The sequence below is a fragment of the Lagopus leucura genome, unplaced genomic scaffold (assembly GCF_019238085.1).
Source record: "Lagopus leucura isolate 7727_CA_CO unplaced genomic scaffold, USGS_WTPT01 Super-Scaffold_100048, whole genome shotgun sequence".
Lineage (NCBI taxonomy): Eukaryota > Metazoa > Chordata > Aves > Galliformes > Phasianidae > Lagopus > Lagopus leucura.
In genome coordinates, this window is record NW_024962294.1 from 727,759 (window position 1) to 753,627 (window position 25,869).

General features: G+C 46.0%; 1 protein-coding gene across 1 annotated transcript in view; it reads right to left on the bottom strand.

Annotated features, from left to right (window-relative positions):
- CSMD2 (CUB and Sushi multiple domains 2) overlaps positions 1–25,869 on the bottom strand; it is a 229,439-nt gene that overhangs the window by 166,641 nt on the left and 36,929 nt on the right. Inside the window, exons 4-5 of the mRNA XM_042885206.1 lie at positions 10,289–10,483; positions 3,505–3,712 (exon numbers count right to left, since the gene is read on the bottom strand). Coding sequence (XP_042741140.1) covers positions 3,505–3,712; positions 10,289–10,483 — 403 coding nt within the window. The remainder of the gene's footprint in view (positions 1–3,504; positions 3,713–10,288; positions 10,484–25,869) is intronic.

Sequence of the window (25,869 nt, forward strand, 5' to 3'; positions counted from 1 at the left end):
ACAGAAGTCAATTTTCTCTGTTCCAGGTGAAAGGTTGTTATTCAAGGGGCCAAAGGCCTCTGGGGCTCTGCTGCAGCTATCACATTACAGCTGTGTGGCTACAGCAAAAAAACATATATATTTTTGTACTCCATTGAATTTGTCAAGACGTATATTATAGATATGTCAAGATATAAATATATACAACTTGACAAATTCAGTGGACTAGCTCTAAGAACACACTTCATAATACTTAAACTTGAATAGTTCTTCCACCTCCACGGCTGCAGCTCTGCTGTTCTGGGATCTTTAGCATGGTTTCTGCAGTGTTTCACAGCTCTGTTATTGATGGTGATCTCTTATTGATGGTTGATGTTATTGCTGGTGATCTCTATCTTGCTGAGGGACACCCTCACCAAACCAACCTATCCTGAAGATGACTCCCAAGAATTTCTTCACTATATATTTCATGCATTGAAATATTTCTAGAGAGAAGTGGAAAGATCAGGTTGGGCAGATGGGTTTGACCTCAGAGTTATCAGTGTGAAAACAACTGACTTCTCCACAGCCTGAGCTTATGGAAACCGTGGGAAATGCGATTCTTCCCCAGCTTCAATGAATTAACACACAACACAAATTAAACGGAGCTGTAGTTTGATCCCAGTGGGTGATACACTGCCACCAGACATCCAGAATCAGTTCAAATGAGAGCAAATTCAGCACCAAACAGAACCCGTATCAGCTGCGACTTCCCCTCAAAGCACAGGACAAAAACTGCAGAGGGGGGAACACGTGGATGGGTTTGTGCTCTCGTAAGAGAGGCACAGCTGCTGAGAACTGAGGGAGGAAAACCCAGAAGGCAAAGATCATTTAAAATGTATTTTGTGAAGCAGATGACATCTGAAAACAAAGCGCGTACATTCTCTATCACAACCTGGAAACACATGAAAGCAGCTACAAAACAAGTCCACGAAGAAGCCCCGGAACAAAGATCTTTGGAAGCAGCAGAGCAGCCGCAGAGGTGTCTCTGCTCCTTCACTTTGAAGCCGTAGATAAGGGCAGGCAGTGGAAAACATGACTTATCAGCTCTGGCAGGCAGATTCTGACATTCAAATCCAATTCCCTCACCATGGTGAATTTCTCCACCAAGTGAGACCCTCTGCATACGCACATCTTAACCAACAGCGGGGATCCTTGTGCAGAACGTGATGCATTCTGGCTTCTGAGCAAGAAAGGTGAGCCAAGATGCCCCACACAAGACCCCCCATGTGCTCCCAACAACTCATACTGCAGAGGCAGCTGCTGGGTGCACCTCTGAGCAAAGCCAACCTGCCACCTTCCCACCAACTGCTGTCCCAATGCTTGCTCCAGCTGGGAGAGCTCCACGTCCCACCATCACAGCACAGAAGGGGAGTTGGGGGGCAGCCATTTACAGTAAGATTTCCCACCAAAGGCAGCTCTGAAGCCTTTGTAGAATTTCTAATTAAAAGCACTAAGAATTGTTTAACAGAACAAAACGAAACTAAACCACACCAGTCAAATAAGGCAATCTGCTTCCAGGTCCTGATCAAGAGGTAACTGACATTTAAATACAGATTTCAAAAGCCATTTCATACACATTTTGCCTTCGTTCCCATTCCAATGGGAGCCAAAGCCAGCTCCATGTGCTGAGTGAGCTCCCTTGGAAAGGCTGTCATTATATACAGCTCAAAAATGGATGTGAGCTATATGAAATACAATTTTGTTTGTTTGTGTACATCTCAGGGCCGGATTAAAACTATTTATAATGCTGAAGAAATGAAATACTCGGCTGCGAGGTTCTTCAATAGAATTGGTTATCTGGCTGTAAGTCTATCTGCAGTATTACCAATAATTAAAACTAGGTCTTCATAGAGGGGGGAAAAAAGGCTTTTAGCTCTATTTTCAAGCTGAATCATATCAACATGTTTAAAGAGGAGATATGAGCTCTATTTATTCCTCCTATGGGCAAAAATTATTAAAAAAATGGGGAAAAATGAGTCATCTGAATTTAATTATCAGGCTCTGAGTTGTGAAGGCCAGCTTTGAAAAATGAAATTTATAATAAGACACGCTGCAATTCTGCTTCTGGGACTGAAAAGTTGACTTTGAGAATGGCAAACGAGGCTCCTTTGAATTGACTGGTTGTGCATCAGCTATTGGGGCTGATGGCTGGATCTCAGGTGATTTGAGCCTTAATGATCCTATGATCCCATCGCACGGTGCTGCAGGAATGCAGGATGAGCCCCAAAGCCCCAAGGTGCATTTGGTGTATTTTGTCCTGTTCAGCCTTCTGCCCTCCCCGTGTGTCTACCACTGAAACTTCAAGGGTTTAATTCCCAAAGACTCATTTGCCATTTCTGAATTTCCACCATGGAGTATTTAGGGGTAGTTTATTAATGATTTCCAGCAGGTTCCCACTGACAGGCATTGTTTCGTTTCTGATATGACAAGACAGGAGGCTGCACTGGCAACACCTCCAGGCTGAATAATGTTTCTTAACTAGTTTACATTCATCTTTACCACATACTACAGATGACTGATCCTCCCTGCAGTACATAATGGCTAAGATGTAATGGGGCCCTGAAATATTTATGCATGCTAATAAAAACAGTTTTGTTCTGTTTTTCCCCATGAAAACATCAAATTTTCAACAGGGTCTCAGGAACGGTAAGCAACTGGTGGATGGTAAATGGTTCCCTCACATTCATACATCCAGAACATTCAGATCCACGCTATCAGGCGAGTATAGATTACTTAAATAAACATTATTTGTGGCAGTGAGAGAATCCTCACAAATGATGGTAATTTAACTTCCCATGGATAACCCCAGACAGCACCTAAAACACTTTGCTTTTCCCATCCAAGGATGTCAGGTCTAAGCTGACCCCCTCTCCTTTGCTCATGGTTTGGGACTCGACCACAGGGTGAAGCCCCTGGCTGAGCATAATGGAAGTAATATTGCCAAATCCCCTTTGTGAGCCCTCAACTTCATCTGGGCAGCTCTTGTATACGAGAGGAAAAGAATCCATGCAGCATTTATTATACATAAAAGCAGTGCTTCTGAAAGCATTGCTCAAGCAAACTTAATGGTATGCAAGAGCCATTGAAATTCCACGCACAGCCGCGTGGCTGAAGAACAAACTGATCTGCAGAAACATTTGCCAGAGGTTCATTAGCAGTAAAGTCAACTCGTCAGCAGCATATTTAGCAATAATCAGAAAACAATCAAGTAGAAATGTTGTTCTGAGCGTGGCAATGTTTGAGTTGGGTTTCTTAGGTTTGATTGCTGCAGTGACGTCCTACAGCGGAGGTTTAAAGCAGACGGTGGTCACCACGAGGTTCACCAAGCAAATAAAGGCATCCACAAGAGATCCATCAGAAGGCAGCAACTAAATCTGGGGATCACTGGGAACCACCCCATCCCAGCACTATGAACACCCATGAAAATTTAGCAGCTCGTATACGACAAATAAGGACAATAATTAAACAAGACCAGAAACCTACCAGAGCGAGGATCCCTCTGTTCCAGCAACTTCTAACACGTCATATCCATCTTCCAGCTGAAAATCCATGAACACCAGAGCAATGGTGTCTCCGGGTTCAGCGAGAATAGTCCATGTGCAGTCTGCATTATTGCCATACTCCAAAGGAAAGTGTGGGCTTGAGATAATTCCACTCTGTCCCCTCAGCGTCCCTCCGCAAGCATCATCAGCTGCAAACAGAGAAGGCAAGTTATGATGTTGTGCTGAAACGCACGAGCAGTGAGTCAGAAAAAAGCCCAAATGCAAACCTTTGAATTCTTCTGTAGTAAGGAAAGGCCTCTGGATGGTTGGGTTGGATATTATTTGTATGCCATATTCAGAATAAGAGAAAACTTACTGATTAACATCCTCTCCCTTTCTGTTTTTTTTTTCTTTTCTTTGTTATTTTTGTGGTGGCTGGTTTGTTGTTTTAAGAAGCAATGCTGATTGATATGAATCAATGGTTAAATTTGATGGCAAAAATCAAACAAGCAGCAGCATATAAAGCCTAGCATCAGATCAGAAGCATCCGACCCAACTCTCAAAAGCTCTGAGCCTTCCTGAGCAAAACTCCCTGGGCTCTGGAGGAGCAGAAGGAACCACACACCACCTGATTTGCACACCAGCACCTGTGCACAGTATTTTTCAAGGGCAAGGGCAGCATTCAAGCTTGCAGCAGGACAGCTATCTCGATTGATCAAAAGCTTTCTTAAAAAGCAAAGTGTTTTCCATTCGACTGATAAAATTCTGGCCCTAACCCACGTCATCAAATACAGATTGATAAGAAAATCTTTGCATTGAAAGTTCAGACACGTCTTTGTTAAGTGGCTTCTGGGAGAAGCACAGGGGTTTTTTACCACACAGTACTAGGAGAAAGATGTTGAGAGATGCAAAATCCTATTAGGGCAGCCAGTCTGCCTCCCTGCAAGTGCCAGCTTATTCCTCATTGCATGCTTACTGTAATTTGTTCAGTCTAGTTTTAACCACCCCAAGGACAGAGCTGCTGCTGCTCCATGGGGAGGTTGCTGCAGCCCGATGTGTGTGGCTGGCAAGATGCTCAGTCCTCACGTTATTGCCTCAGTTTTTGTTCCATCCCTTCATTCTAATTGGGCTCCTAGGAGGTGTTTTCCACAGCTTTCCTCCCATCCGCGCAGCCAGCAAAGCAGGAGGAGAGCCACCAAAATTCAAGGTCTGGGAGCAGCAGGTTGGTGGCTTTAAGGAGCTTTCAACCCAACTCACAGCGATGTCAGCGCCTCCATCAGCAAGACAAGCACCCCAAGGACCACAACATCAGCAGCCAGGAGTACAAGCACTGTATTTAGTGAATCTGAATTTAACAGAAGGGATTGGAGAATCTCACTGCCCTGCCTCACATGCTTTGGTTTCTGTTTTTTTAAGGTAATGGGTAGTTACCAAATCAGTGCTAAAACAGTTCATTCAGAAATCAAGCTGTGACATCTCCTGGCTGCGTAATGATCTCTCTGCTGCAGGATCTTTCAGTTTTGCAACCTGAATTCCATCAACAGGAGCTATTAGAGCAATTAAAGGAGGGAGATCTAAGGAAAACATGGGCATAAAGGAAGCCAAGCATTAATTTGACTTGCATCAGAGCAACTCGTGGCTTCCCCACCTACAGCATCAGCCTGGAGTTTGTTTGGCGCGTCGCTCAGAAAAGCCTGTTAACCTTACATGTGTTACAGAGCAGCATCTCTGATGCTTTAGTCAAGGAGCTCGGGGCTTTACAGCATATTATTTAGCTATACAGCATATTTATTACCAACTTTAAAAAAAAAAAATAAATACCTTCAACACTGAAACTTAACACAGGTGGGAATATTTGCACACCCAAAGACAGAGCAGAGAATCCCACAGGCAGCTCAGGATGGTGGCTTGGCTCAGGATGCAGTGCCTTGAGCACAGCTCTGCCAGCTGTTCTCCTCCCTCAGGGCCATCTGCTGCCCCAACACAGGCAGGAGGCACAGTTAGGGTTTGGGATCACGCCTGCCCAACCGTGGCCATAAGTGGGGGGAGCTGTGGCACTCGATGTTCTGTTGCTTGGAATTCAAAGACACCTGTTTGCTGCAGTCGTATTTCCAATGAATGACGTTACTGGTATTGGTATAGACACCAAAGTGCAACTGAAACCATCAGGTAATAGCAGCCAAAAGATTTCTCATGCAGTTCAGCTCTCCGTTCAAAGCAGGGCTGATTTTCAGGCTAGATCACATTGCTTAGGGCTTGCCACAACACACTGCTGGGCAACTGCTGATGCTGCAACCAAGTCAGGCCCCAGGAAATCTTTCAAACTTGACACAGGATTCACACTTGAGCCTCTAAAGGCGGCCCTTTCCAAAAAGTGAAAGAGCTACTTGCAAAGCCCTCTTCTCCTACAGAATAGAGTGAAAATGCTTTTAAGAGGATGAGTGGTTTAAGCCAAAGAGGATCAGCATAAATCACCAGTTTACTGTATGTTCACATTTTAATATCTCAGGAATAAGATCCCCTGTAAATACTACAAAGAAACATATGCAAAGAAAGATTCTCAGCCAGTGACCTCTTCCAAACCACACACCTAACTACCAGCTGCTTCAGCAACGCACTGAGATCCGAAGAAGCCCATGTATTCTTCAGCTACCTGCCCCACTGGGGCTGCTAATGCCAACTCCATGTCTGACATCAACCACTGCAGGCACCCACTCACAACACCTCTGCACGCAAAGCCCTGCACCACCTACAAGCAGTCCAGATTCTGGATGTCAGCCCCACGGCCTCCAGGGCACAGCTGCAATGGCCAAACAAGCTGTTCCTCTGGTGCTCATGCACTCTTGCAGTCCAGAACCCATAAACACACCCAAAGGCAAACCCTTGTTGCTTTTGCAGCAAGCTTTTCTTCCAGGCAATTGCTCAGCCACATTTACTGCTGGGGTCTTGGAACTCTGAGGCAGCATCTGCTCCTGTAGAAGGAGAAATGGGGACTACACCAAAGAACTTTGACTTGATGCTGTATTAGAGATTTGCAGAGCTTTCTACCATTAAAATACGTTCTACGATCTTCTAAAAATCTTCTTGAACAGTCATTCAATTATTTTGGGCATGGTACAATCTAAGCAGCTGTTGGAGTTATAAGAAGACAGACCACTTTTAATGAGATTATGCATATTTGATACTCTTAAAATGTAGCTTTGCAAATGTTCTCAACTTCTCAGCTGGCTTACTGAATTTTTACTCAGACGCCTACCAGAATCATAAACCTATCAGTTCTACTTAAATTCAGCAAACAATCTGGGCAAGACTTCTCTCCACATGCCTGAAAGTGCCTTATGAAACAGACATTTCAGAGCATTCTTTCAGAGCTGCAGAATTACCACCCTGCCCTGCTGGAAAGGAACTGGGGGTATCGGTATGGTACTGCTGGCCATGAAATTTGCCCTCACAGCCCAGAAAGCCAGCTGTGCCCTGGGCTGCATCAAAAGCAGTGCGGGCAGCAGGGTGAGGGAGGGGGTCTCAGAGAGGTGGTGGTCTCCTCCTCCCTGGAAACATTCAAGGTCAGGCAGGATAGGGCTCTGAGCAGCTGATGGAGCTGTGGGTGTCCCTGTTCATTGCAGGGGAGGTGAACTAGATGGCCTTTAAAGGTCCCTTCCAGCTCAGATGATTCGATCCTATATACAGAAAACTGTGCAGGATGTGACATACAAGATGCAACAGGGAAGCCATACAATACCCTGACACACTACAGGTGGGATAAATGCCAGCCTAGATCAGAGCCTGGAGTCAGCACCAGGCTCACGGAGGACGCCCAGTCTCGAGGTGTGTCTGCAGGCTGCCCATGTGCTCCCAGGCAGAGCCAAGCCTCTCCCCCAGGCCCTGCCATGGGCACATCAGCACGGAGATGCCACCCGCTGCTGCTTCATTGCTCCCAGAATGAGATCACCACAGTTTTAGTCCTTCCTGCCACATAAGCAAGGAACATAATTCACCAGAACAGAGTGTGTGCCGAGTGATTTTTAGCTCAGAGTCCAAGAATCAATTCTGATATAACTGTGCTTTCTAAACCACCAGGGAGCCGCAGCACCACCACTTCCATCGCTCTCTGCAGAGCAGTGCTTCACCACTCCACTCCTTCTGCATCTGGGATTCCTTCCTGCTTTCCTTTCTCATTAAGAATACACTTATCCCTTATAGAAACAGTACTTCTAAACTGAGAGATGGGTGAAGGGGTGCAGACAACTCATGAAGACAGAGCAGCTGAGCCACAGCACTCCTCTCCAAGCACTGCTGCCCTGGCACCGCCGAGCTCCAGCTTCTCGAACGCATTCATTTCTTATTCTTTTCCTACCATGCATTTCTGTGCATCTTTGATTATTTCAATGCACGAGGACTGGAATAATGGAGACAAGGCTACCAAAATATGAAAAAGGATGTTAGAGAGAGGAAAGCAGGTACAAAGACAAGAGCATAAAGGAACCAGAGAGAAGGTATTGATCAGCGTGGCCGGAACTTCCTGCTGATTTCTGCACTTGTCTCCCACCTCTGCCCTTGCAGTGGGAGGGGAAGAAGCAAAGGGCAGTCCCCACACTGAATGCAGTGACATCAGACAAGTCTATTCCCAAGACAGCTGCTCCCCAGATTGTAACACCTGCTCAGCTAGAGGCCATCTTTCATCTTCATTTGTCTGAACGTGACCCAGCAGCACGACCCATCTCCAGCTTGCGTTAGAAAAGAAAACACACATTCATTCTACAAACTTTCAGACACAAATCACCAGTAAGCCAATATTGACAGAATTAATTACAAGCTATGCAAGCCACAAAGATCTTCCATCTCTCAGGGAAATACATATTCCTCCTCAGGCAGTAGTCTTTTAAACACGATTTTCCCTGCAGAAGAAGGCACCAAATCTGCCTGCCTGCCTCTTCACCCCTTGCAACAACAGGATTTTGTACCACCGGTTTATCAGCCAAGCACCAACGTCTGACGGCTGAAACCCACTTCTGGTTGAAGGAGTGCAGCTGGTTTTCAAACTCAGCGAGTCAATTTGCAGATTGTCTTTGCTACTTTCTGCCTTCCTGAGACAAGATATAAATGTTACATGAGGAGATTTCTAGTTCCTGCCTCCAAAAAAAAAACTGCTGTGGAAGTTTCAGTGCCAGCTTTGAAGCAGCAGGATCCAATCTTTCAGGAAGGAGTGCTGCACCTCCAGGAGCCTGCGGGCTCACAGCACCACGAGCACAGCTCAACAAGCCAACGCTTCCCTGAGATCAGAGCAATTCACACAGCACCGTTTCAAGCACCATAGAATTTAATATTCCTTCATTCTGAAGTACATCAGATGCCTCCATCATCGTTGCTGGATTCAAGATTGAAACAGTGGTGTTAAAATTAAAATTGAGCTTGGCAGTGCAAGACAAAAATGCAGAGATGGTCCTTACTCCATCTGCGCGGGGATTGCATCAAAATTACAACCATGCCAACCTTCACGTTTCAGTACTTCAACACCTGTTGGGGTCAGAAGTTAATCCTCCCCTTATTGCAGACTGCTACACAAATACCTGAATAATAGCTGGGCCACGGGAAGATGGCACGCTTCCTTTGGAGGGAGGTGAAGGATACACAGATGCATTCAAGCACAGAATCTGCTATTTTCTAAAAAGGCCGTTGCCTTGTGCGCTCTCAAAGCTGAATGCAGGCGCATGCACACGCACTTCAGTTGTTTCTGTTTGTTTTTAACTTCATTGGTTTGTTTGCTTTTCAGGTGACAGTGAGTCCTGATTCAAAGGAAAAGCACAGACTCATAAGCAATGACTCTCAGGTGGCAATGGCAGCTGTCCCTCTGCAGCACAGCATGGCTGGGTGAACCTTCAGTGCTGTGATGCCCTTGGCTCCAAAGCAGCAGGTAAGCACACAAGAAATACACAACATAGCACACATCCCTGCTGTGTAACTCGTTCAAGAAAGCATTAAAAACACGCCAAGCAAACAATATTTGTTCATTTTAAATTCAAGATTTATGCTACAGCTTAGAACTGCTAATTGATTGCACAAGCAGAGTCAATAAAAAGAATCAATAGAAGATGCTCTGCTGAAGTACACAAGGAATTGAGGGGAAAAGACTTGAAAGCAGCAGCAACTGTTTTGGTAAAACAACACAGACACTTGTATATTTACAGCCTCTCCAGTCCCTCGTGGCTCCAGAGGATTAGCAGGAAGCTCTCTGTGCTGATAAAGGAATCAAAGCTGCACTGCCCCAAAGGGCCTGCAGGAAAGCCGCCCATCCCTGCCCAGGTGTCACCCCCCACTCACCTCCCCTGTTGGAGGCTGCAGCCCTCAGCACATCTGCACAGACCCCCTTCTCTTTACATGCAGCCAAAGGGGAACTGAGGCTGACGTGGGGGAAGAGCCGAAAATTCAGTCTAAATTTCCCAATATTTGATGCAGAAAAATGCATGGTCTTAGGAAGATGCCTTGCTGCAATGGATAATGTGGCTGCTGCTTTTTTTTTTTTTTTTGGCCTCTATTTAAACAAAGAAATTGGAGTTAAAGCAGCAGTGCAGCATTTTGAATACTTTGAGCACTTCATAACCTTCTCATTAGTCACCCAAGTCCTGGCAGCTTGAGGGAATCCAATAAAAAGGAACCTCAATATTAACTACATCATGTTTAGCTTTCAACTCTTTTAAATCAAGCTTACGCTCCATGAAGTTTTTCCCAACCCCAAACAGCTCGTTAAATCCCTCTTCGTTGTTGCAGAAGGAAGGAGGGCACTTTACCTCTGCAGAAGGGGAGAGGAAAATCCCAGGAGGCTCCATTCTCCATGCTGGCGTGGCACGTGAGCACAGCGTGGCCCTCCAGGAAGAAGCCAGGGTTGCAGCTGTACCTCACTTTGTCCCCGATGCTGAACGTCGTTCCTTGCTGCACACCATTCTGCAGCCTGCCTGGGTTCCCACACGTGTGACTGGGTAGAACTGCCAAAGGAAAGTGATTCTGGTTAGGGAAATGGGGCAGCGAAAGTGAAGCGCTGTCAGGTGGGGAATGCAGAACTCCAAGTGAATTACAGTGTAAGAGCAAATAACCATAGAGCTGAACTGAAGTCATTAGGCTGGTGATGGTCAACAGTTGTGTGGGCAGCAACGAGGGAAAGGAAGGACTCATCTGTAGGGAATGTAGGGTTGGCCCTCCTGCCCTCAGCCCCACTTTGGTCACTCCAGAACCTGAATAGTTCCATGTTCAGCAATAACTTCACATCAAAACAGCAATGACCGCACGTTGCAAAGAGTCGGGCGATGCTGTGGAACACGTCAGCTGGGTTGAAAAGCAGTGCAGAACTAATGTTTCATTTTCTGTAACGATACTCAGAGCCCCAATTTAATTAAATTACCAATGTCACTTTAAAAAAAATTAAAATGAACCCAACTCTTGGTTTTATGCTTCGTTCCTTTAAAATTAATGGCTAGAACTTCGCTATAAATAAAAATCTATCATTTTAAAAAGTCACTCTAACACTAGCTGCTCCCTAGTTAATGAACTGTGAAGAATCAGACAACCCCAACCTGCATCGTATCTTAAAATCATACTTGAAAAACAGGATCTCATTTAAAAATTCTGCTTCGTTTGGCTGCCTTAACTAACTAACACCGTGCTGCAGGACGGATAGCACACTTGCTTTTGGGGGAAGCAACATTAACTCCTTGATTGCTTTGGATTCAACGGGGCTGCTGAATGAGTTGATTTTTGCTTTTATTTTTTTTAAAGACACTGGTGCACATCTGCAGAAGACAAACACTTCAGCATCACGAACCAAAAAACCTCCCTGCACAGAGCCTGGTGCTTTCCAGGTTAACGTCAGCAGCAGAGCCAGCTGCCACGTGAGGATGCTCAGTCGCACCCCTGAGGTCTGCATGCAGGAGACCAATCCATCACCCCAAACGTGAGCTGCTGATGTTCCCCTTCCCCTGCGCTCCTGAGAAAGCCCAGCTGCATTGAAGCCCCACAGCAGCTGCCAAGGTGGGAGCCCAAGCTCCTGAGGTGCCTCTGGGAGCCCAGCATGGGATGCAGGTGCCTTGGATTTAGGGCCAACCCCAGCTCACCAAACCGGGGCAGCAACAGTGTTGGCAGCAAAGGATTTCAATTCTACTCCAACATTCCTTAGAAGAGAGAATATTATTGCTCATCCTTGACTGCCTCTAACAGCCAGACTCTGATTGCTTGAGAGATTAATAGAACTGTATTATTTACATCAGATGTCGCACAGAATAATATTATTAAAGCTTTGTCTTACCCATTTACCAATTCCACTGTAGATTATTAGTAGCACGGATTTTTTTCATCCCCATAAAAGCTTTGTTCCTGGCAATCAACATAATATTTTCCAGTGATTGTATGGAAATGAATGCAGCCACAGACCAGATTGGTGCAGATGAATAGAATGTCCTGTTAGTCATTTTGTAGCAAAGCCTGTTGCTTTCCACGATGAATGTAGAACAGTTTATTTTATTTGTCTTGATTTGAAAGGCTGCCAAACCCTTACCTTATTTTATGTCAGAGGAAAGGAAATAGGGTTATGCTATTGCAGTTGCACCTCATCAAACCATAAACACCAGTGTCCTGAGCGCTCCCTGAGGTGACGCTGCGGAGGAACCCTGGCCATGGGGTAATGGCAGCATGGACCGCGAGGCCCTGAGCTCACGAGGGGAGAAACCATGGCTGCAATTGTGCCAAGAGCCTGAAAACTGCTAACAAACTGGAAATGGGAACACCGCGTTGGATCGATTTCCACCACCCGAACGTACAAGCTGTTGCAGAGCAGCCGGAGCTGACAACCATCAGAAGCTTCACACCATTCCCTGACTTCCACTTCGAACCCCGTTTGGCTTTGCCCTTTCTCAGCCCCTCACCTGGGATCACTATGTTGGAAAGTCCCAACATCAGAAGCTTTCAAACCCTAGCACTCGTCAAGCCATGTCTCCTCGTTCCAGTTCATTCGAAATTAATTAGTAGGTTTTAAGTCATTAGATGTGACTCAACGCATCCTTGGACAGCATCCCACCATCAAGATAAATTCAGGCTAATTACATCAGCCTTTCCTAAAACCCCATGGGCTGTTTTTTGTCAGGAAAAACAGGCAAAAGACCCAGAGGTGCTTCTCATTCTGCTCATCACACTGATACATCTGAGTTACGTTACCAGTTCAGATGCCTTCAAACAGAAACTCAAATCCATCCCTACTTCTCTTGCCATTCAGAAGAGGAATCCTCCCTGCTTCCTTTCAAATTAATCTGCAGCTCTATTTCCTCCCTGCATTGTTTGAATATAAACTAACCCCAACATTTAACACATCTAGCTACCACATTCCAGTCTATTACCCTATTTACATAGCTAAGAGAAACATTTTTATTGTTTGAATCATCTATGGCAGTTTATGACAGATATTTCAATGCTATCATTGTTGTAACCTTGAAATCTTATCAAGGAGAACAACTTTTACGATATGAGATCATACATCATCTCCTCACTCAAAACTGATTTTCATTCCTGAGCTTAAAAGAAAGAAAAAAAGCAAAGCAAGCCAATGCCAGAGCAGGCACTTATAGCTCCTGAGTGCTGCTACTACAGCAGGAATAATTTATAAATCCCCATGAAAGGATGCTGCATAGACAAAGCAAAATAACAAAACCATTGACCTAAACCAGTTGGCTCAGCCAACAACTCATTTCCGAAGCTCATCTCCAATATGCTTTTGTAAGGTGTCTCTTTGACTGCACTTCCCAAATGCAGGCTGGGTGGAAACCACAGCACCCAAACCCAGTGATGGACACTCAGTGCTGGGCAGAGCAGCGTTCCTGGCTGCTGCCTTGGGTACCTTCCCAGAAACCCAAAGAGAGCAGAACAGATCGCAGAAAACCAGCATCACGTTGGCACAGAAGCCTCAGCCAGCGCAAAGGTGAACTGCAGGGAGAGGTGGGGGTCCATGAGCAGCACCTTTCTCTCCCCTTCTGCCCATAACTGTGGGGCTCAGTACCACAGGGATCCTCCACCAACCTCCAGTATCTCCCAGCGGTGTTTCAGTGCAATCTGTTTTAGTTCTGAAGAGTTGTAACCTTCAGAATACGTGTCCAGTATGTGTTACAGAAAAGGAAATAAATGGTATCTCCTTCATTTCATTTTATCCTTTTTTATGTCATGATTCATTTCCAGTACTGCCAACAGAGATAAAGCTAAATGGAAACTATTTTTTCCCTCTAATATTTCTTTGTTCACTAAAAAACAGCTAGATAGTTACTTCTGGATAATAACAGACCAGAATGATTCACCATCCATCTTCTTTGCAGTAGTAGTTCTAGGGCTTTTTTGGAAATTCATTTTCAGTTTTCAATTTCCCCTCCTGCAATGCACTACAGCAAGCCCAGCACAACTTCCCAGAGCATTGAGAGAGAGCTGAGAGTGCTTCAGATTTGATTAATCACCCCGCTGCAGAAATGGCATAAGATTCAAAACATGAAAGCAATGAGATCACAGTGGATCTCTAATGCCCCTCTAATGCCCACCAACCAGGTTGGCCCAACTGCAGAGCTGCTCAGTGTGCCACCCCGCTGCAAACCGTGTGAATACAGCTGGATAGAGGAAAGCTGTTATTTGCACCTCAGCTCTCTGCAGCACCAAATCAAAGGTTTGAGCTCTCAAAGCACACGACCCTCAGGAATAACGTGTGACTGACAGCGGGATGGATGTAGCCCTTTTCACATACTTACACAAGTATGTAAGCGCACAAGTAGACACAATTAGGTCGTTATTGTGGTCCAAATGTCAGCCATTTCTCACTGCTGGTCCAAACAGGACAAGGAGAGTTGGATTTACAAACCATCATGTTCTAAAGAGAGGGAATGGGAAAGAAGCATCCCCAGAGCCAGCAGGGGGATGGTATCTGCAGAGCTGCAGCAAGCAGGGGTCCCTGCAGCCAGGACTCACTGCCACTCGCTGATGCTTTTACCTCTGTGCCACATCTTGCTAAGCTCAGCAGAGGATGCCTGGCCAGCACAGCAGCATGGACACAGAACTCCTCTGCTGGGCATTGGCACATGCCCAGGTCTTCTACCCCCACCCCAGCCCAGGATGCTCTCCTGCATCAGCAGCCTCATCAGCAACCACTCGAGGACGTGCTCATCTTCGTGAGCATGCTCCAGCCCTGCTGCTTCTCCGTGCAGCAACACTTGAACACAAGCTTAATTTAAAGTATGCAGTTAAGTGTTTTGCTTAGCAGGAATGGATTTAAGTGCACGTTTAAAGGCTCCGTTGAACTGGCATTTACCAGCTGCAGAGCAACCTGAAAAGACTTCTCCCAGGAGCAGGAGGGTGGCTTTGCGTTTCTGTCCTCTCTTCCCCCCTGAACTAAGGTTAACCACTCCTAGGGAAACAAGCAGAGCACCTCACTGCGAGAGGCTCAGCCGGCTCCTATCCAGACACTGGGTGCCAGTGTTGATCCGCCCTGCGTTTTGCTGGAGACCATCCCTGGATAGAGAACAATCTTTGTTCCGGTAAAAAAAGCCACTTCCAACTTTAGAGCCTGCATTGTTTATCTGCGTATTGATCTTCTCTGGCTATTGGCTGATTACCCAGAAACAAGAACTGTAGCCAACTGCATCTGTTCCAGTAAACATTTCATAGCAGCAGCAAGGCACCCAGCCCCAGGCATCACCCCACAGTGCCAGGGCTGCCCCTGGGCCCTGCACACCCACAGCCCCACTGTCTTCTTTCTAGCAGCCAACCCACATCAGCAGCCCTCTGGAGCCCTCAGAGGACCCACCAGGATGGCACCATGCTTCTGCAGGGAGCAAACCATACAAAACTCGCAGCTGTGTCCATTTCCTCAGTGGGATTTACAAACCACTATGTTCTAAAGAGAGGGAATGGGAAAGAAGCACCCCCAGAGCCAGCAGGGGGGATGGCATCTGCAGAGCTGCAGCAAGCAGGGGTCCCTGCAGCCAGGACTCACTGCCACTCGCTGATGCTTTCAGCTCTGTGCCACATCTTGCTAAGCTCAGCAGAGGATGCCTGGCCAGAAACACCTGTAACTCACACTTCTGCTCCACCCACATCAGATGTCCGAAAAAAACCAGACCAACCTAACCATGCTTAAACCACTTCATCATTTATTTTCTCATTTATTACCTTTACAGCCCCGTGTTTTTGTACTTTTTTTTAGGAAGCTCGGCTACTCAGTGCTGCACAATGGCCAACACTGCAGGCGTGACAAACTGGGACAAAAACCTCCGAGCAGTACATCAGCCAACCAAAGAGGTGAAATTGCAGCTCATGGGGAAACGCCTTTGAAAGCTGGAAAGGTGAAATATTGTACTGCTGAGTAGAAGAGTCAATAGTAAAAGCAGCCAGGACTGCTGAGCTCAGTGTGCACACTGCTCACTGGTAACCAGCAAACATAACTTGAAGATGATGCCATAACAGAGCTGCATTAATCAGGAAGCCTTCTGCTTTCTAGCCCTGGAGGTGCACCATTAATTTGCAGTTGTAAATGACTTTTTAAAAATATTTAAAGGTGATTTTATCCTCTTCTCTGGAAACAAAGCTGAAGTGATCTAATTATGACCAAAAAAACCCCAAAAGCCAGGCCTAGGGCTGAGTTCTGTTTCCTAAGTTCACAGATGCCTATCTTGCAGAATTTGCCACAAGCAGTATTTTGCAAGCTATGCAAGAACATGGACTTATTGCAGAGAACAAGTTTTTAGCCCCATGTGGGACCTCCCCAGTGCCTAAATTTCTTCAGAAGTGTGAATGATTCTGCCTTCAGGTCCTTGACCATCTGTTACACACGTCTGGCTGCCATGCAGAACTGCCCTTTCCCCACACACACGTGTGTCATGGGCACTAAAAGGACACTTACACAAGCTGACGTTAAGGCAGCGCTGGTGGTGCCCTTAAGACCAATTAAACCTAAAAGCCACCCCACCACCAGCCAGAAATCACAGCTGACACGACCTGCAGGGACACGGACAGCCTGCTGCCATGCTGGATCACGGACATCACTGCAGAGACCTTTTTGTGGTGTGGGTGTTCGAGAGGGATGGAGAAGTGTTCTGTCACTGCAACAGCAACCAAACATCGCTCAGATCTCAGCCACAGAAACACCTGGTGGCTCTCAGTGCACCATCAGCAGAGCTATGCAGCTCTGGTTCCAGTTAGTGAAAACAAGGCTGGGATGCAGGAAAACCTGCAGAGGCCCAGCTGACAGACAAGGCATGGTGCTGCCCTTCTCTTATACACAGCAGTGAAGCAGCAGAAATGCCCCTCCTTCACTGCGCTCACTTTGCTGAGCACAGGTTGGGCTGATGGCCATGCAGGATGCTCACCTAAGGCCAACCCTGAGCAGCGTGATGGACAAATCCATCAAGGAGACCTCACACATACCAGGAATTGCTGCAAAGAGGTGATAGAAATGAAGAATTTTCATAGATGTACTGCATGGAAGGCGTCTATTGTATAAAAATTGTCATGGAAACAATACAAGATTGCTTTAAAGGACACTCGGAACACATTAATGAAAGAGAGAGGACTGGGAACCTGGGAAATAAGATTCCAGCATCTGAGAATCTGAATTTTGTCCCATTACAAGGAGCAAACCTATGCACTGGTATATTAAAGGTGAATGATTGGGCTTTAGCAGTACAAATCTGCTCAGAGAAAGATCATTCTGAATCAGTTTGAACATAAGCACACATCCAGGAAGCCGTGGATGTCTGACCCTTTCCAATCCTTGTACTGGAAAAGGAGAATTTACACAGCTGATGTGCAACTCAATACACGATGTGCAATTCAACCTAAAGAAAACCCCTTTTCTCCAGGGATGTGCATCAGGCACTCAGAGGAAAAGCACTGGAGCCAAAACACTAGAGTGGAAAAAACAGGGTAAAGAGATAAACCAGAGGGGGGGATGTGTTATTCCTCATACAGTCAGCAGTAACTCACTGAAACTTTTAAGAGATTCATGCAGTGGACTTTTCTATGACTGCTGCCACAGTCTTCCCTACAGTAGCTGTGCTGAAGCAGATATTTTTAGGCTGAAGTCCTTTATGAGCTGTTCATCTTATTACTGCTTCATTCCATTCATTACATTTTTAATCATGTCCAAACAACCGAGCTATTAAATAAATTCCAAAGCAGAACAGCAGGCTGTGGCTTATGCAAGCTAAAGATCTGAGCAGCAGCAGAAAAAGGCTACTTTGGTTGGGGATTAAACCTTCCCATTCTTAAAAAGCACAAAGCAACCGCTGGACTCAACTGCCACATATTCAGGATTATGGCCAATTCTCAGTCCTGTCTCCTGCTGACATCTTAAAAGACATTCAGGACATGATTTGCTTTTATAGAAGTTACAGCCCTACCACAAAGGAGGGAGAAAGTTATATAAGTATCCTTTCAGTAATGAACTCCACACTGTAACGCTTCTGTTGGCCTCCACCAGAGCAACTGCTGAGGGTACATTTGTTCAGTGCAACACTGGAAGCTTCCCAGACACTGTTCAGACAGCTTCAGCATCTCATGTGATGTTTTGAAGGGAGAAATCCCAACCTGCTGGGACCACAAGGCATGGAGCACTGCCTCCCATCCACTGCTGGCAGCAGCGATGGTTAAAGACAGCCAGCAATTCCTCTGTAAACACAGCAAGGATTTACTGAAACCAGGGAAGCTGCTGTAGTCAGAAGGAAACCATCACAAGATTAGGAAAAAAAAAGTGCTATTGGTCTAAGCATATTTATTTCTGGTCCCATCAGGCAGCTCCTATGGAGGCAATGGATGCATCTTTCCCCTACAAACCCTGGTGCTCGGGGTCACTGGAGCATCACAACAAGGATGCATTACAGCGCAGACAACAGAAGGATTAACAACATATGGCATTTATATGGTATTTTTATATGCTCGAAGCATTGTTCAGGTATTACCTGCCTCCCAGGGTCAGCCAGGCAGGAACTCCTCTGTTTTGAATTAGCTCTCGTGGGATTTCTGATAATGGATGCTTCACTTACAGGAGAAAAAACCCACAAAAATAGATCTGCCTGGGGAGTAGCACAGCCTGCATGCTTCCACTGCAACCTGCAGTCTCAAATGAATAACATTTTCTCAAGCTCTAAAATTCTCCTTTTCATTTGATTTCTACACAAAACGTTGTGACAATGCACAATGAGAGATGAGGGCCCACTTTAACCTGGATTCCAGCCCCCAGGTCAGGCAGAGCACCAATAGTTGGAAAAGTCATCTTCTGATATGTAAACCAAGCTGCCCATTTGAAAGTCACTGAAACAGAATGAATAACATAATTTTTTGCTACCTTTCCCTGCTACAGATGCTCTTTAAGATCCCAAAAGGCACAGCAAACAAGCTGCTCAGCACCTGCAAGGGGTGCATAACCGCACAGGGACCCTCCCCAAGCTGCATGCTGGTGGCCCAGGCTGTGCTTACTGAGATGTGGAACTCCTCCATCCGACTCAAGGTGCTGCAGTTCAGTGCCACAGCACAGCACTCATTCCTGACTCCTCCCCATCTCTGCACACAGCAGGCAAACCCAGGGCAGCACCACAAAGCCAGGAGCAGATGAGGGTGCTGGAGGAGAGCTCAGCATAAACGCATCCAAAAGAGCACATATGCACAACTCTGTCATATATTCACAGTAGAGCACAACTGCTAATGAGATTACGATATGAAATATGCTACCAAAAACTCATTTTCCTCCCACTGTGCATTTCTGCAAGGCTGGTCTAATTTTATAGGATGAGAGGTTACGTGGGAAGAACACGGTAATAGTGAGATCAGCGACAGCAAGAAATTTTAATTAGCATAAAGGCTCTCTGTGTTACTTGGCAGAACTGAGAAAGCACTGCAGTGTCTGGAAGGTTAATTTCAAGGTAGTTCTGTGATCCTTACTATGAGAGCGGTGAGGTGCTGGAACAGCTGCCCAGAGAGGCTGTGATGCCCCGTCCATCCCTGGAGGTGTTCAAGGCCAAGTTGGATGGGGCCCTGGGCTGCTGTGAAATGTGGAGGTTGGTGGCTCTGCATGGAGCAGGGGGGTTGGAGATTCATCACCCTTGAGGTCCCTTCCAACCTGAGCCATTCTATGATTCTGCAAATCCAAGATGCTTTCAGATCTCAGTCTGTGCAAGGCTGAGCCTTGGGATGCTCCCAAATCCAGAAGACCAATGGGCAGATGTTTCAGATGTTTGAGTCTTTGAATGAGGAATTCCATACGTGTGAAAGAAAGTAAAGAAAAAAAACACAAAAACTCCTCCTGCAAATCGTTTTGCTCCACAAGTGGAGGACTCCATAAGTTTTCCTCCAATCGTGAAATCAATGAGTTTCCCACCAAAAAAGTAAGAGGGACTGCCTTCACATAATGTATCTTAAAGGGGGCACAGAGGAGAAGGATAAATCTTGGAGGGAAGGAAGTGTATTGGCTATATTTCATATGCAACACTGTACATAAGTGAGTATGTGAAAGACTAATCCTCTTAAAAACCAGACAAATAAGGGAAAAATGCTCAGAAAGAGCCTCTTCCCACAGCAACGAGCTCGGGATTAGCACAAACCCATGTTCTTATGCTTTTTCATACCCACCTCTTTCTTTTCTTGAGCTTTTTATGCTAAGCTGGAAATTTCCAGATAACCCAATGGTTTATGGAAGCGATGACAGAACTGCCAAACTGCCCCCTCCATCCTCCGTTGCTGATCAAGAACACGGGCCGTAACATCAAAGCAGCAGTGGGTATTTATAACTCCTCAGCAGAAAGAAGCATTTTGAGTGAACTCTCATGTTTCCCAGTTAGAAATGGATGCAAAGAGAAGCTGAGGATCTTTGTTCTAAATACTAGATTAATTTTTGTCTCCTTAGTAACAAAGGCAATTCTCCCTGCTTTAGCACATCTAAACAGACCGAAGGGCCAGAAGTTGATGCGGGGTGTTGGGAGGGGATTTGTTGAAAAGAAAAAGCAGCATGGGGGGGGGGATGTGCACAGGAGAAGGCTGTGATCTGCCACCTGGACTCAGTAACGCTCAGTGCAGGTTATGATAACCTGAACCACCAGAAGACAGGCACCAGATTTGCACCAACATTATAAAACAGCGCTCATTGCCAATGTTGTAAACTCCTTTATTAAGCTCAGGACAAGCTGTTACGAAGGCAGCACGAAGTAAAGCTCTGTGAGAGTGGGGCTGGTGGGGCGGGGGAAGCCTCAGAGAAGCACAAAGGGATGAACCCAAGTGCTGAGTGATATCTCTGCAGATGAGATCTCTGTGAAATCTCCAAGATAAAGCACAGCACAGTGCTTCCCTGGGGGCAGGAGTTATCAACTAAGTAGTTATAATTTTCATGCAAATAACAAGAATAATCAAATGAATATCACAGCTGTGTCAGCCTGGAGAAAACACCATCGCCAAGCCGATCAAAGCAAGCAGCTGACCTCACAGCATGCACGTTTAGATGGTATCTATCCTAATGCAGCTCATTTGCTTTGGTGGGAGCTAAAAATAAAGAATCAGCACTCGGGCTGCCTGTAACCGAGTCGTGATGCTGCATGGATGGATGGAGCAGCGACCTGCAGAGCACAGCGACCTGCAGAGCACAGCTTGCACGTGCTGGGCAGCAGCCAAAAGCCATGGCCACGCGTGCCCCATTTTTTTTTTGCATGTGCTCCATCTTTGCTGGCACAGAAACACAAGTGTGCAGCTGCCATTCCTCCAGGCGAAAAAATAAATAACAAAACAAAGAAGCAGACAAGTCGGTGTGTGAAGGAATGGATGAAGCAGCTGAACAAACGAGGACGAGATCAAACAATCTGTAAGGGCTGGGCGTTGGGTTTTGTCTCCTTCGCCTTCCAGCCCACCAGGATAGCATCACACGATCACACAGACCTGAGCTTTCAGCGTTGGCAGTCCTATTGCTTGTTTGCTTTTTAAAGAACAAGCAATCCAACAATTCTTTTACACTGAGCTTTCATATCTTCTAGAGACAGAACAGCACTTGGTACAGCACTGCTACAAGGAAACAGGGACCAGATCCATCAGTACCTCCACACGGTGACAGAAAGCCAGGTTGTATTTATTTTGCTCCACATTTCAAGGATTACTGATTGACAGGCCCTGTTTTTATTAATAATAATAATATCACTGAGCCTTTTTGTGCTTGAATAATCATTGGTTTTGCTCCATAATAGCAGGATGTGGTTGAGACGGAAGACTCAATAGCATAAAGCTGTTGTGACCTTCCTTATCCACCTGAGAACTTGCTGCAGAATAAACACAGAGCAATGGGAGCAGCCTTCAGCAGCTCCATCTCCAGCCACACATCATCCTGATGGGTGAGAGGAACAGCAAAGTGGGGCTGAAGACAGCACTGCTTTTGCTCAGCCTCACAGAGCTCTCCGTGGCATTTGCCTAACACCATTTACAAACACGTTCCCATCTACCTGTTGCTCCAGGCACAGTAACCAATAACACAACTGTAAAGGCAGCTGATACTTGGGGACACGAGGAAAACAGTAAATCTGAGGGGAAATATTTTAGTGCATACACGCTATTTGTATATTGGAAGCTGAGCCATTCTCAACACAGCTTATCTCTGCACAAAGAGTTATTTGCAGTGAGACACAAGACCTCGCTTTGAGTCAAGGAAGAGAAAAATGAATGTAAGAAATCAAGGAGCTGCTGAGCCCTGCAGTGGTTGAGAGCAGCGCATCAAGGCCGAATCCCAAACACTGCCAACGTCCTCCGATGGGGAGAGCTGTGCCAGGGACAGCCTCATCCACCTGCACTTATCCATGACCTGGGGGCTCGCTAAAAACCCAATCAAAGCTGAGCAGTACAGGAAAGGACTTCACGCCACACCGACCCCTTACCACCATTGTGAACGTCACTAATGGTTTTATTTTCCTTTAACCTATATTCCATTTGCTGGAGCGACTCCACAGTGCCTGCACTAAAGCATCGCACGCTCTGCCAGCTGCAAACAGCTGTGACAACAGCAGCCCCATCCTCGTGGCCTTTACAATTAACAATCTCCATTAAGCACAGCCAGCACAAAGGGATTTGTCTGGGGGGGGGAAGAGAAGGAGGTGGGGCTGTTTTTTTCAAATCTCTGATGGCTGACAGCTAATCACAGCGCTTTCTGAATCAAAACATGAGTCAAGGTGAGAATGCACGGCAATCAGAGGCACAGATCACCATGTGGCATGTGCATTCACTTCTGGAAACAGAGATAAGTTAATTAAACACTCATTTAATTTGAATTAAGAAGGATTCACTCTATATGAGCTGATCAAAGCCTAAACCAAAAGGTTTGCTGCACACAGTAGTAGCCCTCTGGTATTTAAGCATTCCTGAAGGTAACTGTGTAGTTGAATACATGCACACAAGCCTCTGACTGTAAGATGTGCTTTAGCTCTCCACTTCTTTCCCATTCCCAATAGTAAATCAGGCAGCAAAAGAACAGAAGACTCCTGCCCTGCTCTCTGGGTGAGCCAATGGTGACATGATGCTGACCTCATGTTGGATCAGTCCCTCGCCCAACCTCAATGCCTTCTGCTTCACCCTGCTCAGCTCTACAAGCACACAGAAAGGGAACTCCTGTGTGTCCACCCCTGCTGCCATCCCACGTCCTGCCTCCCCAAAGGGCCGGAGCCCTCCCAGTTTCCTTCTGCAATAAAAACAGAAGCCACCCACCAGGAGTCCCCAGCAAGCCAAAGCTTAAGGAGAGCAGAGCGATCCCAGCAAGACAGCCCAGCAAACTGCTTCCATTCTACTTCTCCATTATAGTCAGGTTCTGCTTGGACAGATGACATTTTAATCTCAAAATTGTAAAGAAATACCACCTGGTAAAGAAAAGGGGGAAGGAATCACCATCCACAGACTGGGTAGATTTGAACAGATTGAGAGGAGACGTCTCGCAGGAGCTTAGATCCAATCAAATCCAGTCAGAGGATTTTGTGGGATAGGTTTTCTGTTACTCTGCCAAGCAAGTTTCCCCTCAGTCTCTCTGCAAGCTGCTTTCTGTTTCCCAACCATTGCTGCTATGAATGACGAGTTCAGATCAGGGCAAGCTGCTAAAAGCAAGGCTGGTCAGCCCAACCACCTCCTCTCCTCCTGCAATAATTGCCTTGCCTGCATAATCAAAAGTCAACTAGCCTCCTACTAATGGAGAATGCTAAGCTTAAAGCTAATTTTCCATATCTAAATTGCTGCACATAGACGGCTTTAGCCTGGATTTTCAGCTGTCCCCCATAGAAGTTCCTCTAAAGTCAATCCCATCTGCATATCAGAAGGGACATTCATGAGCCTAAATTGGGATGGAGACATTTTAACACTGATCCCACTAAAGAAAAAAAAAAACAACACATTAGAGACCAGTGTAAGCAGTTAAAGATGAGGATTCTTGCCAAAGTCTCAGCTGGCATAGGAGAGACGAATCAAGCCCTTCAGCCAAGGAGCAGCTCCCTGTTCCCTGACTCCAAGGCAGAACCAGCTGGTAAGCTGCACAACCAGAAGAGCTGAACCATCACCTCTGCAAATCCTGAGGGGTGAGGACCACCTCCAGGCTGGAGGAGCTCTGACTGATGTCCAAACCTCTGCTCACTTGAGCAGGTGTAAGCAGCAGATCCTGGAGCGATGAAGACCTCCATCCCCAGCAGCGGTGCAGGGAGTTCTGTGCAACATCCTCAAAGCAAATTAAAATATGATAACCCCTTAAATGGAACCTCATTGGCTTCAAAGAAAAGCACAGTAAGGAACCCTGATTTCAAGTATATGGAAAATGGCTCAGATTGTGAATGCAGACCTCTGTCCTTGGGAATGTCGTTCTACAGAGGGACAGCGAAGCCAGATGTTGGGTTCAGGTCGAATCCCTTACACCAATATCCAGAAAAGGAACTGGTTCTGATTTTCAATCAACTGAATTTCACCAGTGGTCAATTTGGGAGATAAAATGACCAAAAACTCCTTGTGTGGGCTATAACTACAAATTGGCCAACGCATCTTAAAATCCACCACCACACACAGAGATACATAAAATAAGACAGCGGAGGGGCAACAACAGCAGCAGTGGGACTTCCTCAGAGAACAGAGAGGCACCCCAGCCCTCACCTCCCCCTTCACTGCTACCACAGCCATCCCTGGGCGAGCACTGGGCATGATGGAATGGCAAGGAAGGACAGACAAGCCTTTTAACCAAATTGCCTTGGCAGCAAGTCTGCAATTTTCACACAGCTCATTAGTGGTGACTTTTTATGGAAATGCATGCTGAAACAAAACCAAACGCATCTAACAACTACATGTTCTGCAAATAGATTCCCTGATTGAAAAGAAATGGCTCTATTATATGCAAAAGGGAAAAAAAAAATTAAAAAAAAAAGGAGCAAAAAGGAAGGAAAATGAAGGTCTGCCAGGAGGGAGCCAGGATCTGAGTCCTTCCCAAGCACCTTCATCAAGGGGATGTGCAGCTCCTGGAGGTGCTGCTTCCAGCTCCTTCCCAGCACCACAGGTCTGGCAGCACCTCTCACCACCAGCAAAGCAGAAGCAATAAGAGATCTTGCAATTTTTCTTTCGTACTTTCTGCACTTCCACACACTTATCTCTGAAACTGGTCAGTAACTGAGCAGCTGTGGTTAGGTGAGAACAGCGGGACCTGCTTGACAGCAAAGTGACCCCCATGTTGCAGCTGAGCAAGTATCACTCCATGTTTGTCTGAATGCTTAATGCAGGATCCTATTTGCAGCACGTTATTTCTGCTCTCCTGCGTCTGCACTGATTGATCTCATTTACATATGCAAATCAAACACCAATATGAGACATTTAATATTCTCTCAACTTCATTTAGTGCTGCAGCTACACGGGTCAATATCTCACTGCATGCTCTAGTGTGCAGGAGGGGAGGGCTGGAGCTGAGTCAGCAAATGCTAATAAGCTCCACAGCTTTCAAGTCTTAAAATCAATTAGTAGTAAATTAAGGCAGACTTGCTGGGAGCTCATTTAAGTAATAAAAATCTTTTGTATAGTTAAAAAGGGAAAGAAGAGGAAGGTTGGTTTTTCCTACCCCAGATCCCCTGAGGGGTGCTTCAATTTTGGAATAAAGTGGGCACAGCTGCCGTGCTGGGTGCTGAGATGCAGAAAACACCCAGTCCTCATTGCAAGCTTTATTATTGACCTTGGGCACAGTTAAACTCAATGAATGGGTCATGCCCTGCCCCTGTGTTAACACATACAGTAAGGGGAGCTCAGCCCTCTGCTCCTGTACTCACTTTTTATCCTTTGACAAATGCTTTTAAAACAGCTATTTCTCTAAAGCATCCCATTCTGAATATAA